Raw genomic sequence first — 16,606 nt, forward strand, 5'->3', positions numbered from 1 at the left:
AAAGCACCGATGAAAATGGCGTGCCGTATAATTACCTCAAATTGCTGTTCGCTTGACACCCTGACACTAATTTTATTCAAGCCATTGGGAAATAAATGTTTTAAAAGCACTCCTTTCCAAACGCTGGAGGTAGTGGGGGCTGTGAGGTTGTTAAGGAAAGGAAAGGGTAAAGTTTTCAGCACGCAAAAAGAATTAAATAATCCATTTGAAATAAGCGTCTATGTGGATCGACAGCCTTTAATGCCCACATTTTTAACGCTTGCCCTGTACGTGGATTGATTTTTTTTTTTTCCTTCAGCATTCCCTCACCAGATGGATTTTTGCTACTGCAGATCAGCAGAGGGTGTCAGATCTTTCAGAGTGCACCAGGCTGGAACAAGCAGAGCTTCTTAGCAACTCTCTTCTACCCCCCTCCCCATTCTCGCGCTCTCTCCCTCCCTCAGAAAACTCGCCCCCCGCCCTCCACCCCCTCCACGTAATTCTGAAAGAGCAGAATAAAGAGGAGAAAAAGAAAAGAAGAGCTAGTAACCGAGAGCCGGAGCCCAGAAAAAAAGCTGAAGAGGACCGAAGGGAAGGAAAGGAAAAGGATGGACAGCTACAAAACGCAGCGATTGCGGAAATTTTCCAGCGCCATTGGCTCGGCGGCGTGAGTTCCTCGGTCGGGCGTGATTTCAGCACCGGGGGGACTGGACAGCACCTCGGGGGGACTTCTGGGCAACCTGCAGCCACAGCAAGAACTCCATCAGCCGCCTCAGCTACAGAAGCCGCCGAAAACCCTGCTTTATATCAGAGAGGCAAGGTCAGTCCGACGCACAGCCATGCACAGGCAGTGCGCCTGTACTACGCTGCAAACCCTCTGCTTGTTTCTCTAACATGCACTTGCTTCTAATTACTAGCATTGTTCCTTTCCTGATTAGTGAGGACCACTAGACCAGGTTCTGTAAGGGTGTATTTTTAATTTATATGTATATATTTAACTTCTTTTGTCAATTTTAAAGGGTTGAGGGGGAGTGGGGTTATTTTTTTCTACTTTCTTCTTTTCTTTCTCTTCTTCCTTTCTTTTTCTTTTTTTTCTTTCTTTTTTTTTTTTTTTCCTCCTTTTTATTTTTCCTTTTTGCTTGCCTTGCACTACGTGCCTGGATAGTCTGTGGATATAATTATTGACTGGCGCCTGGGTTGTTGCAGTGCGGGGGGGTTAGGGAGGAAGGAATCCGCCCCCACCCCCCCAAACCCTTTTCTTCTCCTTCCCTGGGTTCGGACATTGGAGCACTAAATGAACTTGAATTGTGTCTGTGGCGAGCAGGATGGTCGCTGTTACTTTGTGATGAGATCGGGGATGAATTGCTCGCTTTAAAAATGCTGCTTTGGATTCTGTTGCTGGAGACGTCTCTTTGTTTTGCCGCTGGAAACGTTACAGGGGACGTTTGTAAAGAGAAGATCTGTTCCTGCAATGAGATAGAAGGGGACCTACACGTAGACTGTGAAAAAAAGGGCTTTACAAGTCTGCAGCGTTTCACCGCCCCGACTTCCCAGTTTTACCATCTATTTCTGCATGGTAATTCCCTCACTCGACTTTTCCCTAATGAGTTTGCTAACTTTTATAATGCGGTTAGTTTGCACATGGAAAACAATGGCTTGCATGAAATCGTTCCTGGGGCTTTTCTGGGGCTGCAGCTGGTGAAAAGGCTGCACATCAACAACAACAAGATAAAGTCTTTTCGAAAGCAGACTTTTCTGGGGCTGGACGATCTGGAATACCTCCAGGCCGATTTTAATTTATTACGGGATATAGACCCTGGGGCCTTCCAGGACTTGAACAAGCTGGAGGTACTCATTTTAAATGACAATCTCATCAGCACCCTACCTGCCAACGTGTTCCAGTATGTGCCCATCACCCACCTCGACCTCCGGGGAAACAGGCTGAAAACGCTGCCCTATGAGGAAGTCTTGGAGCAAATCCCTGGCATTGCCGAGATTCTGCTAGAGGATAACCCGTGGGACTGCACCTGTGATCTCCTCTCCCTGAAAGAATGGCTGGAAAATATTCCCAAAAATGCTCTGATCGGCCGAGTTGTCTGTGAAGCCCCCACCAGACTACAGGGGAAAGACCTCAATGAAACCACAGAACAGGACTTGTGTCCTTTGAAAAACCGAGTGGATTCAAGTCTCCCAGCGCCCCCTGCCCAAGAAGAGACCTTCGCTCCTGGCCCCCTGCCAACCCCTTTCAAGACAAATGGGCAAGAGGATCATGCCACCCCAGGGTCTGCTCCAAACGGAGGTACAAAGATCCCAGGCAACTGGCAGATCAAAATAAGACCCACTGCTGCGATAGCGACTGGCAGCGCCAGAAACAAACCCCCAGCCAATGGCTTGCCCTGCCCTGGGGGCTGCAGCTGCGACCACATCCCGGGGTCGGGTTTAAAGATGAACTGCAACAACCGGAACGTGAGCAGTTTGGCTGATTTGAAGCCCAAACTCTCCAACGTGCAGGAGCTTTTCCTTCGAGATAATAAGATCCATAGCATCCGAAAATCGCACTTTGTGGATTACAAGAATCTCATTCTGTTAGATCTGGGCAACAATAACATTGCTACTGTAGAGAACAACACTTTTAAGAACCTTTTGGACCTCAGGTGGCTGTATATGGATAGCAACTACCTGGACACGCTGTCCCGGGAGAAATTCGCTGGGCTGCAAAACCTTGAGTACCTGAACGTGGAGTACAATGCAATCCAGCTCATCCTTCCTGGCACTTTCAATGCCATGCCCAAACTGAGGATCCTCATTCTCAATAACAACTTACTGAGGTCCCTACCAGTGGACGTGTTCGCTGGGGTCTCCCTCTCTAAGCTCAGCCTGCACAACAATTACTTCATGTACCTTCCGGTGGCAGGGGTGCTGGACCAGTTAACCTCCATCATCCAGATAGACTTGCACGGAAACCCTTGGGAGTGCTCCTGCACCATTGTGCCTTTTAAGCAATGGGCAGAACGCCTGGGTTCCGAAGTGCTGATGAGCGACCTCAAGTGTGAGACGCCGGTGAACTTCTTTAGGAAGGATTTCATGCTCCTCTCCAATGACGAGATCTGCCCCCAGCTGTACGCGAGGATCTCGCCCACGTTAACTTCGCACAGTAAAAACAGCACTGGGTTGGCGGAGACCGGGACGCACTCCAACTCCTATCTAGACACCAGCAGGGTGTCCATCTCGGTGTTGGTCCCGGGACTGCTGCTGGTGTTTGTCACCTCCGCCTTCACTGTAGTGGGCATGCTCGTGTTTATCCTGAGGAATAGAAAACGATCTAAGAGAAGGGACGCCAACTCCTCGGCGTCCGAAATTAATTCCCTACAGACAGTCTGTGACTCTTCCTACTGGCACAATGGGCCTTACAACGCAGATGGGGCCCACAGAGTATATGACTGTGGCTCCCACTCGCTCTCAGACTAAGACCCCAACCGGGGTAGAGCGGGGGTGGGGAGGGAGGCGATTCCCCCCCCCAACCACCACCAACCTGTCCCCTCCCCGCTGTCATCCCCGGGGTCAGAGGAGCCCAGACCCAAGTCCAGCGCGCCCCAAGGCTTTATGGACATAAGTAAATAAATAACTATGAACTCGCTCCAGTAAGAGGGTTTGACCCCTTAGCTCCCTCCTGGAAACAAAGAGCAGACTGTGGCGAGCTGGGAGAGCGCTGCCAAATCGCTCTTTGCTGCGAGCTCCCTTTGATAAAACCCAGCAGGGGCCCTGCTCAAAGAACTAGCCCTCTGCGGTGGAGCTGATGGGGGTGGCTGCCGCGGTCCTATACATATATACATATACCCACATCTATATAGAGAGATAGATATCTATTTTTCCCCTGTGGATTAGCCCCGTGAGGAGGGGGGCGTGATGGCTCCCTGTTGGCTATGCAGGGACGGGCAGTTGCACGAAGGCATGAATGTATTGTAAATAAATAACTTTGACTTCTGACAAAAACAAAAAGTGCTGCATGGCTCGCATGGAAACCACGCGCTCCAGGGACGCTGCCCTCCTTGGCGACTGGAGACGGCGTCACGTTCACAGCACCCACCCTCTTACCTGATAAGTCCCATCGTATCAAACTTTCTATAAACAAAACAGTATAATCAGAAAGTGCCATTTCGCCATTATTTGTGATCGGTAGGCAGTTCAGAGCGTACGTACGTTTACTGTGAAAAAAAAAATGTAAAGGTTTTATTTAAGACATTTGCATGGCTAATCATCAGTCCATTTTCTGAGTTAAAAATGTATTTTGTTGAGCGAAGTTTTATGGGTTGTTTTGGGGGTTCTTTCCTTTATTCTGATGGTGATGGTTTTTTTTTTTTTTTTTGAGGGGGAATATTTTTCTATAGATATCCAATAATGCCTTCCATCTGAATGTAAAATAAGTACCCATGATTTCTATTATAGTATCAGTGTAATTATTAAAAAAAAAGATTTTGAGGCAGTTAAGCATGACCAATTAATGTCATTCTAGTGCTTAGGCTGCGATCTTATGGTAGCAATTCTGTGCTGGTGTAAATCTTACTTATACAGTAGGAAAAAAGAACCGAGGAAGCACGTGAAACTTACTAATTCTATTCGAGGATTTTATAATGGCATATTTTTTCAGTATTAAAGTGAAAATGTTTTCAACTCTGGGTCCTTACATTTTTCCAGCTTCAAGTTTGCAATTGGTAAATTGGATTTGCCGTGGAAGGGACCTGGGGAGGGGGGGAGGGGTTGGGGGTGGATCCCTTCTAGAGCGGTATCAAGGCTTTCTCTCTAATCGTTTTACTTAGCTCTTTATCCTTTACGTAGCTGCCCTCCTCCTCCATCCCCACCCGGGCTTTTCCAGCTTTCCCCTGTGGGTGAAGTAAGGTCTTCCCCAACATACCCTCCCCCACCCCTTTTTCCCCCTCTCCTTATGCGGCAGTGAATCCCTTTATTAATACAGGAAATCCTTCCCTGCTGCTTCTGCTGTTGCTGCACACACTGCAGATATATTAAGGATGTTAGTAGAGATTTGATTTAATTGACTCTGCCTAGATCGGTCTCATTAAACAGAGTGGAGATTTCATTGGTCAGCACTCTTCGATGAAAGACAGCCCTAATGACTGGCATTTGAGATGCTGCTGGCGTTTTGAATTCAACATCTGCTGAAAACGGTAAAACTAATTAGTGCCCACCCACCCTCCCCGCCCCAACAACTGCATACTGAAATTTGTTAAAGCACTCATCTTTATGGAAATCAATCATTATCCTAAAGAAGTGTTTCTTTCCCATCATTTGGATTTCTGGTTGTGGCCTAGTAATTAACAAGAAAAGCATTGAACTGTTGGAATTTTATGAGCCAGTGTAACCTGGCCTCAATCATACTCCTCTGGGATTTCTAAGCAGCCTATTTTATCAGCAGTTAAGGAACAAAAAGCAAACAAAATTACACATGTTGATGGGGGGGGGGGTCTGCATTCCACCACATGTCCACCCTGGAGAAGTTTGTTAAAAGACTACAGATTGAAGGATATATATATATATCAGCTAATGAAAGCCCCCAGAGCAGTAGTAGTAAGATTTGCCTTCTAGAATTCATAGAACTCATATTTTAAAGAGAAGTAATTTCCCAGAACACTGATATTCTGGAGTATGTATTATTTATTTTAATGATCTTTAAATAAAATCTTTATTATAAACTCTGACTATCCTTAAGGCCATTCATCATTTTTCTCTCTTGATTCTTTTGTTTGGGAGTGAATTTCATAGTGATAAAATTGGAACTTACTATCCTCTGACAAATATTATGGACTGCTTATTTATTTTTCTTATGAAGGCCTTAATTTTTTTTTTTTTTTAAAGTACAGCTGGGTTCCCTGTAATAAGCAATCTACAGATTCACTTGTAATGGAAAAGTTGGAGGAGGGAAAAAGTTTTATTCAACAATATTATAACCTTAAGAAGGAAAAGAAAAGATGGTAGATATTCTACATCGTTGGTGAGAGTTGATACTTAAAAAATATCTAGTGAGGCATAATAGTAATTTTTAAAACTAATACATGATTAAGTCAGGAAACTAGAACTTCTCCTAGAAGATGTTCACTGGGGCAATAAGTTTTCTTCATACAAATTAAAAATAAATTATCATATAAAGGACAAAATTTAATGAGTAAACCTATTTCTCAAATGTTAGCTTTAACAGCTTTTAGTGGTTATTATGTGTCAGGCATGGACTAAATGGTTTACATAATTATTTAATTTAACCCTTATAAATACAGAATAATTTAAAACAATATTGCTATTTCCATTATACGGATGAGAAAATTGAGGCTTAAGGAGAGTAAGCAATAGCTCAGATCATAGCTGGTAGATACTAGAGCAATATTTAAATTCAATTTCCCTCATACTACAAAACCTCATTATTTGAATGGCACGGTCATATATATGGTCATATATATTAACAGGAAAAACTCTTAAAGAAGAGTATCCTTAAATACATACAGCTGTAAAAATACTTTATAACAAATCAAAAACCCAACTTGTATCTTCTTAATTAAGTATGAATTGGTAGCCCTTTATATTTCTAATATGTCTTCAGCAAAAGAAAATTGCCTTACATTTAGAGGGTATAACTTTAGTGTGTTCTCCAAGAATGTATAAAAAGGGAACATGTAAGAAAAAAGATGAATTGCTATATGCTTTTGTGAATTATAGGTATTCAAATCACTAAATTATCTATTTATTGATTCTAAAAATTAGAATTGTCAAATATTTTAATAAACACCAATATATGTTTTAAGATCCATGTAGAACACATAAGCAATGACTTAATGTAAAAGAAAATTCATTATTTAGAGAATGCTTTTTCATTTTGATAAAGAATCTCTGTGACAATTATATATATATATATAAACTAATATATAGCTATATATATTAGTTTGCTTTAAAGTAATATATATTATGTATTAGTTTGGTTGACAAGATATACAGTCTTAGCACATAACTTTCATTTAGAAGTACCTAGCTTATTCTTATTGTCTCTATGTGAAATGTTCATATACCTGTACCTGCCAGTGCACTAGTTGAGATACCTTGTTTCTAGTTAAATCATATTTAATTCATCAAAGTAAAAGAGATTTTAGTTGTACCAGATGGAAAAGGAGGAAAAAAGGAAATATCTTGTTTAGTTCTGCTGCTTTGAAGAAAGCAGTAGCTTCTGTGGTTGCTGCTGTGACTAAGAATATCCTAGAATTTAAGTTGTTGCCATAGAAATTTATTGTTTAACCATTTTTACATGTTTACCCAGGAGGAAGCTGGAATGGTTGATCTAACATTAATGTAACAGGATTATTTTTCTTAACAGTATTTATATCAGATGTAATTAAAATTGTCAGGCATTTTAACAAGTGTTAAAAATTACATTGGTGATTCCAAGGACAGTTTGCTAATTTAGTTTTTTCCAGGTTGCTAATAAATGTCATTTGGTGTGTACAAAGAGGTGGATAAATGTGCAAGTGTGGGTACCGGAAGGATGCATTTTTAACGTGTTGGTAGAATATTAAGTAGATTGGTTTCTAATTCAGTTCTTATGCTAGCTAATTTATAAATATTATTTTTTAATCTGTAAGCTTACTTGAAGTAAAATGGAAATATAAAATGTGCTAAAGATTTAATCTTAGCACACATTATTCAGGTGAAACATTATTTAATTTTTAAAAGATGAACTAACTCTGTATGGTATCAGTAGATACAATAAATGCATACTCAAGATTTTTAACTTATCTGATTTGCTTCAGTGTGGTGCTGAACCATAAAAAAAAGAAGGCTAAAATTAAATTTTTCATATAATTCACTGGCATTTCTTTTATCTCTTTCTTTTATTTATTTCTTTTATCACCAAAAATATTATTATTATGAAAAGGAATATGCAGGACATGCAAGACTTTCTTCTTAGAATCAAAATTTAAAGATATGCCAATAAATGTTTCCATGAAAACACATGTTGCAAACAGAGCAATCCTGAAAGCTGAACCCATATTGACTCTACTGTAACCCATCAAAATTTGATGGGGTTTCAGAAAAAATTGAATAGCTAAGATAATTACAGATTAAGTATTTAAGAACTACAGTTGTATAATGAAATGAACCACTCAAAAAAATCATCTTAGATTATTGAAGTTCAGTATAACCCTTTGGACTCAATTGGCAATTTCAGTATATTGGCTTAGACTTCAGTTATCGGATTAGTTACTCTCTTCTTTCCATTTATTTGTTAAATTATGCTATATTACATACTTGAAATATAATTTTATTTCCATCTTGAACTTTGCACAAGTGTACAAGGGGAAAATTATCTAATAGTTTAAAGAATTTTGAATGAGTTTGAACTTAAATATTCAATAGACAACATTAATTGGGCACTTGCTATGGGAAAAATACTGTAGAAGTTCTTTTGGAAAAAGAGAATAAGGCATTTCTAACCTCAAGGAGTTTACAACCCACAAAACTGAGATGTATCCATCCTTGTAATTATAGGATAGTACATCATTTGCAATTATTAAAGAATACCACTAGAAACTTTTTTGTTTCTTTGGAGTAGTTTAGGTTTTTAGCCATTTGGAAAAGTGCAATGGTCACATCAGCTTTATCACTTACTTCCGTTTTATGAGTTGTTATATGAATAGTTTAAAATCTTAAAACAATATTTTTAAATAAAAGAAGAACTTTATTACTTTGGTAGATTTATTTTTCTGTAAAATGGGAATAATGTCTGCAATTTTATAACTTAAGTCAAGTTTTTTTAACGAATCATTTCAAAAAGAGACAATCAAGCCAATTTTTACCTTAAGTGAATGATAATTTTTCAATTTTAATTATTTGAGAAGTCAAATAAGTTTAGGAAATTGAATAAAATATTTTATGATATCATAAGAATTTCAGGATGGTTGTCTTTGGTTACTTAGCTTTGATTTGTGTTTAGATGTATAAAATACATCACAGTAACTTTAGTATAATATTAAGCATGCTTTTATAATTTTACTATAAAAATTTTACTATAGCCATTTGGAGTTTAGTGAAACCTGATATTCAGTTACTTAGTAGTATGGTCCAAATGTTTAACATGCAGAAAGCAATAAGCAAAAGCATACATGTATTCACTTCTATGCCTTATTCCCTTTACCTCTACTTCAATTTCTTTTCTTGGCAGAAGAATACAGGAAGGAAACATGTTCAGTGGCAGCATATCAATGGAAAAAGTCAATATATAGTGAAAAATGAGAAGTGCTTCAAATATAGATGATAAATGGCTAATCCATACTACTATCAGAGAAGCAGTGCTTCTCAGGAAAGGGAGAAGAGTGTAAAGGACCACTGTTACCATAAACGGTAATGGCTTTTACCAGATTCTGTGGTATTTATTGTATTTTCTCTTTTCTTAAATCAATTTTTTTTAATTTTATTTATTTATTTGAGGGAGAGAGACAGAACATGAGCAGGGGGAGAGGCAGAGGGAGAGGGAGAAGCAGACTCCCTGCTGAGCTAGGAGCCCAACATGGGGCTCACAAGGGGCTCCATCCCAGGACCCTGGGATCATGTGACTGGAGTTGAAGGCAGATGCTCAACCTTCTGAGCCACCGAGGCACCCGTAAATCAAGATCTTTTTAACATTTGCAAACTGCACATGACGTGAGAAAGTAATGCTCATTATTATGATAGCAGTATGATTTGGATAAATTATATATATATATATATATATATATATATATATATATATATATGTATACAAAGAACTTCTTACCACCATAAAATATTTTTACCACTGAAAATTTTTTGCCACAAAATAATAGGATAACAAAATAATGAATGAATTTGAAAATGTCATTACCTATACACTATAATAATCCATATGTTTTAGGCTATGCATTTTTGTTTATTAAAATAATTACTTTTATCAATTATAATTAGCCCTACATGATTAAACCCATTTTACCTAAAATATATGTTGTGTAATATATAAAATGGTATCATATAATAATTATGTGCTAGTTTCTGTTCAGTTACATAATTTCTATAGCTAATCTGATTCAGTTGTGAGTCCTGTTAAGTTTATTTAATTGGATATATTTAGCACCAGTTTGTGTTTTGGTAGCTTATACAGAAAATGGTTAAGTATGGGTTTGTCATCATGGAGTTGTAAATTAGTGTTAGTGAACTTTTCAAGGATCCTAAATAATGAATCTAAATTGGTTTAATTCATTATCAGATGAATCTAAAGGAAATGAAAGTACTACAGCAGAGAGCTTAATGCTGTTAATTCCTCTGTTTCCTGAATGACTAAATGTTTTCTGGTGTTTCAATACATGCTTTATTGAAATTATTATGATGATGATGATGATGATCAGAATCAGGGAACATTATATTTTGTTATTTTTCAGCAAAACTTTGATTTTATGACATTTGTATTTTTCACTAGAATGGTCATCTCTCTAACAATCAAATTTCATGTTACAGATGGTATTTGGTATAATTAGACATTCAGACGTAACAAGCAGAGTATTTCAGGAGGGTATTACATCTTTTGGTGTAATATTATGAAAAATAAGACTTGAAGCCAAGAAACTAACAGCTGGAAGCAGCAATAATCCCCAAGAAATGAATTACATGCAATGTTATGTTACTATTATAACTCAAAATTTATAACCTCAAATTAAGAAGAAAGTCAGATCAGAGCACTTTTGAACATTATTTGCATAAGTGTGACATCACTATTAGCCAGCCCAAAATTATTTATCCCACAAGCTTCTTATTAACCTAGAACATTTTTTCAGCATTTTTACATGAATAGCTAATATGGTGCCTATTAAATCTCTATCCCTGCAAACCCAATTTATGCACTTGGTGAATAATCAAATACATAAATTGGAAACAGAGTTACTTTCTTTTATAAACTCAGGTTTTTTTTTTTAGTTCATAATATCTTACACTAGTATGACATACATAAAGAAGAGAAATTTCAGCCCATATTTATGTTGACTTTTCAACCATGACAGAAATGTTTTTTTGACTATCGTCTTTATATTGCTGTATTCTTCAAAACTAACACAGTTCTTTAAGGAAGCATTATAGCATTGGTGTCAGGGAGATGCATCTTAATCATGGCAAGTTTAGAAAACAAAAGGCCAAAAAAGAAAAAAAAACTATGGATGATGGAAATTTTACTTTGTTTGATTCAATATATATTTATCAATTATCAACTATGTGACAGGCACTTATCCACAGGCTCTAAAACCAAATGGAACAGACTACATTACTGCTTATCTGAATTTACATCTATAGGGGGGTTACAGAAACAAAACAAAAATAATAGTTAAGATAAACTGGAATAATGAAGAACCATGTATGAAATGAAATGGGGGAGGGGCTGATAGCCTCTTTAGAATGATCATGAAAGTCCTATCTGAGCTCATGCATGAACTGATTGCAAATGGTAACAGACAACCATTTGAAGATTTGGAGCAAGACAGATCCTGACAAATAAAACATCAACTATAAAACATCCTGATTTTAAAAATGTGCCTAGAGTGTTTGAGGACTAGAAAGAAGGCTCGAGTGGCTGGTATCTGGCCATGGGCAGGGTTGAAGTTGAAGAGACAGAGAGAAGCTGGATAATGCCTATTAAGCCATACCAAAGAATTTAGATTTTAAGTATAACAGAGAGTTTTAAGCAGTCAAGTGCTATGGTCCAAGCAGTATATTTAAATATCCATTTTGACTTGTGTTGCAAGAATGAATTACAGGAAGGCAAGGAACCGAAGGAGCTGCTATTGGTTTGGGAGAGACGTGACGGTTATCTTGTACAATAGAGGCAGTAATGGAGATGGACAGAAGTGTGGAGAGCTGGTGGGCATATTTTTGGTGTCAACAGAAGTCCATATTGCAGCAGATATGAGTGAAAGTTAGAAAAAATAGTTGTATGTGAGTGTGTTTTCTTTATCAAACAATTTGATGGTGGTGTCTTTTGTTGAGAAGGGAAATCTGAAAGAAGCAAGTGGTAGGTTTGGAAGCTGGGTTTTGGACATGGTAATTCTGAGATGCCTATTTACATATTCTAGGTAGGCTGTTGGACATGGACATATGGAGATCAGGCGCAGTTTAGAGAGGAAAGTATACACTTGTAATTTATCATTAGCCTTTTATTGTTGACTCCATTTAGTAGAATTAAAAACTAAGCCTGTGGTTGCATTTAACTGGTATATTCTATTTTCAGGGCAGATTTACTCAACATTTAATATAAAGTTGATTTTAGAGGAAAATGATGTGGAAAAGTTATAAAACATGTGTAATACCTTTAGTATCTATACATTTCCCTGAAAACACAACACTATATATAAAACCTAGCAAACTATTGATTTATGAAAATCAATTGTAGACAGAAAAAATCATATGGGAGAGGATAAAAAACAACTTGTGACATAACCATACACTGTAAATTTTAAATTGAAATGCTTAAGCTCTTTGCTTTAATAAGCATAATTCTGAATGAGAAAGAAGCAATAAATCTTACCCACCACAAGTGATAAAAGACTTCCTTTCATCCAAGAGGAAAGATTTCTGACAAAGGAAGATGAACTTTAGGAATCAATAATAAGAAAAGAATGAAGATCAGGTCATTCTTAGTTGATACTCAAAGGTTGGACTCCATTCTGGATGCTTTAATTTTACCCTTGCCTATGGTCAACTCCTTGGTCTGATCATTTTTTAAAAACCCTATGACACATTTGGCTTTTAGTCCAACACTTGCATAGACAGCAAAATGACATGCATTTCATGTTTTCTTCATAGAACCATTTATCCACATGTACCATTCAGCTCACCATCAGTAATGGGCCTTAATCCTTTATAATGTAAGTGTAATTGAACTTATTTTCTAAGTAAATTGTGATAACCTTTCATTTATTGTAGTCCTGCTGTAACTTAAATTTTCATTTCAGACATTGTGTAAGGATAGTTTTCCATCATCGTAAGATTCTGAGTGGCTTCAGTTTTTTCTGTATAGGTGTGATGCCAAGTTGTAAATACTCAGTTTATTTTTAAAAAGAAAGTTAACTGACTGAGTTAACCAACTGAGAACTTTGCTTAGATTTTCACAACACAGCTTTATGGTGAGAGAGTTCAAAGTCTTCAGGATCATTTATGGGGTCCACAACAATGAACCTGCAATCAGAAGACCTGGATTTTGGATTAAGTCATTCTCTAACTAGCTCTGTGATCCTAGACGAGGTTCTTAATTCATACCTGAAATGAGACTGTTGGACTGGAATAAGAACTCAAAAAACTTTTTCTGTAATGGTCCTAATGTAAGTATTTACTCTTTGTAGACTAAGAAGCATAATCTAGGACATTATACATATTATATACATATATATGAGAGAAAACGAATTTCCAAAAGTATGTATTGACAAAATTTAAAACTTTAGTCATACATACCGAAATTTGATTTTATGTAATTTTTACATGTCACAAAATGTTATTTTTATTTTTCTCAATTATTTAAAAATGTAAATACCCTTCTTAGCTCACAAGTGGCATAAAAACAGGCAGCGGGACTGATGTGGCCTGTAGAAGGTAGTTTGTGAATTCTTGGACCAGATAAACTCTAAATTCATCTAATAAAGCTCAAAGTCTTTATTATGTAGTCATTATAATATCTCCAATTATTTTGCTCTATGCAAATTATGTAAAATTTCCAAAATTATACAGGATGTTTGTCTAAATGTTTTCCATTCAGTGTTTTATATTTTAAATTATGTCAGGGAATTGCATCAGATTATAATTATAAATGTGTATAAAGTAGCCCAGGGATAAAATAATGATTGAAGAGAATTGACAATAAATTAATCATGTTTGATCAAGAATTATTAGAGTGGTTAAGAGTCCCATCTCTAGAATTAGACTGTATCAATTCTTATCCTAGCTCTGGCTAGCAATGTGAACTTGACCAAGTTATTAACCTTATTGCTCCTAGATTTTCTCACTTGTAAAATGTAAATGACAACATTAGGGCCTACTTCATAGCTGTGCCTTGAATAGTAAATGTGTTAATACAGTTAAAGTGCTTATAAGAGGTTTTGATACATTATGAAGTTTCAGAAAGCATTAGCCATTAATTGTGGCTCTCTGTTGCATAAATAATTTTACATAATCCTCAAAACAATTATAATTAGTAGGTCATTTTTTTAAATCACTATTTTTCAAATAAAGAATCTGAGGATTAGAAAGCAACTTACCTGGGAGAATGCTGCTCAATGCAGAGCCAAAATACAAAGCCAGATCAGAGGGACTTTAAAACAAATACATTTTAACTACACAACCATGTATTTGATGAGAGATTATCAATGTCTATCCACTCCAACCTTCTGTGACATTTTGCTGACATCCATGTTGTTTTCTCTAGGATTGCAGGTTTATAATGTTACTTTACTTTATTCCCCATCCATACTCACCTGAAAATAAACACATTTTTTTTTAATCTGATGCAATTAAATTTACCCCTCTTTCCCAACTTGTTCAATTACTGGACAGTAACTGACATTCTAAAATTTCGTTTCTCTTCCTTTTGTACCTCCACTTCCTAAGCTTCTTTTAAATTTCTGCATTGTAGCTGATGTTAGCCAATGCACAGAAGGAAAAGAAAAATAAAAAACAAAACAAAACCCCTCAAGCTAAATGGCACTTGGATATGTCAAAATTACTTAATACAACAATTCTCTGCAAGAGGTGAGATACTTAAAAATATTTAATAACAGTATGTAACAAATAAATGCATTTTTATTTTTTTATTTTTATTTTGGGACCATAACCTGAGCTGAAGGCAGAGGCTTTAACCCACTGAGCCACCCAGGCCCCCTAAATGCATTTTTAATGCTAGCATTTCGACGGGACCCTTGGTAGGAAGAGTGTTTCTTAGGGATTCTAATTACATATAAATAAGATATGCCAGCTAACATTTTTTTTGCATTTTATTTTATTTTATCATTATTATTATTTAAAGTAATCTCTACACCCAATGTGAGGCTTGAACTCGGAACTTTGACATCAAGAGCTGCATGTTCCAATGATGGCACCAGTCAGGCACCCATTTTATCATTATTTTTTAATTGAAGTATGGTTGACACAAAATGTTACATTAGTTTCAGTCATACAACACAGTGATTCAAGAAGTTTATGTGTTATGCTATGCTCACCAGAACTGTAGCTCACTTCTGGAAAAAAAAAAAAAAAAAAAAGCTTTAAGTTAAAAAATCAGAGAGGTTACTTCTGATCATATCAGGCAATGAAAATGGGGAATTTTGCCTTTTTGCTGCTTCCAAAGTGTCCAATAGAACTGGAGAGGGAATTTAGACTAGTGTTTATATAAGGCAAATTCTCCACGCAAGTCAATTACAGAATTAGAGCAATTATTATATTTGGTTTTGGAATTTCTGTATTAGTTATATATCAGGGACCACATTCTTTTTGCTTGATTACCTGTCTTCGAATGACTGTATGATATAATATTGCTGCTACTGTGAGAGCACTAATAATCCATGACATCATTTTGGAAGGCAATTCATTTCACCTTCCAATACCAAAAGTGAAGCAGGCTAAGATGTCAGGATACATTTGCTTGGGATAGGAAACTTGCTTTTTCTCCCATGAAGTACTTGTAATACAATCTGTGTTGATTCTGTAATTTATAAAACCATGTTCCATGATTCCAAACGTCCAGGAGATAACAAAAAATCTGTAGCCTCTAAAAATGATTTCTTGACTTCAAAATTTGGAGAAATACTGCATTGTGTAACTGAAGTAATGGTCTTTACTCTAGGACTTCTCTGATGTCAAGAAATACTCTGAAGCTCGGTCAGAAATGTAGGTGATATTTCCCATTTATTGACTTCAGAAACTCTACCCTCCTGCCACCGACCACCATTTATTTATTTGTTTCTTTTTTCAGAACCCTTATTTAGAGACTTGAGGGGTGAAAGAGAGAATTGCCTGATTAGAGAATTGCCTAATCTGGGTGGGAAAACAAAACAAGCTCAGATCTTAACTAAATTTATAAGGGGTCTAAAATAGTAGGCTTAGAGCTGGTTACTTCTGACAGGAAATTAATAATCCAGAGAAATAATAATGATAATAAAACAAAAAGAGAAGCCACTATATTTACTTCCTATGGCTTTCAGGCATTTCTGAGTCCAAATTGTGTTCCATTTACCATGAAGAGCTTGGACTTCCTTCAATTGTGCCATCTGTTGAAGCACAGGATAGATCACTACTTCATGACCTAGTGGTTCAAAATAGATTGTTTCAATAAATATATAACACTCCATTGAACAGGTTTTCTCTATTAATTTGATTTTTGAAGATTCACCATTTAGTCCCATTTCTTGGGAATAAGATTAATTGATCACAGTAGAGCTTCTTAGAGAGCAGTGTACAATTCCAAATTATCTCAGTTGTCTATGAGTTGTCTTTTTCCTATATGGACTTAATTAGCCTTACAAAAAAACATAACTAATAATAAACTAATAGTCTATGCTGATTAATAGACTAATTAATTAACTAACTAATTAAT

General features: G+C 36.7%; 1 protein-coding gene across 8 annotated transcripts in view; it reads left to right on the forward strand.

Moving 5' to 3' along the window:
* SLITRK1 (SLIT and NTRK like family member 1) overlaps positions 1-4,650 on the forward strand; it is a 430,289-nt gene extending 425,639 nt beyond the window's left edge. For 7 of the 8 annotated variants that reach the window (XM_032314914.1, XM_032314915.1, XM_032314917.1 and 4 more), the window contains one exon: positions 299-4,650. In XM_032314914.1, coding sequence (XP_032170805.1) covers positions 1,357-3,447 — 2,091 coding nt within the window. In that variant the 5' untranslated portion in view covers positions 299-1,356 and the 3' untranslated portion in view covers positions 3,448-4,650. The remainder of the gene's footprint in view (positions 1-298) is intronic. The other variant, XM_032314916.1, reaches the window with a different exon arrangement.
* The last annotated feature ends 11,956 nt before the right edge of the window (positions 4,651-16,606 follow it).

Source organism: Mustela erminea, chromosome 15 (genome assembly GCF_009829155.1).
Source record: "Mustela erminea isolate mMusErm1 chromosome 15, mMusErm1.Pri, whole genome shotgun sequence".
Lineage (NCBI taxonomy): Eukaryota > Metazoa > Chordata > Mammalia > Carnivora > Mustelidae > Mustela > Mustela erminea.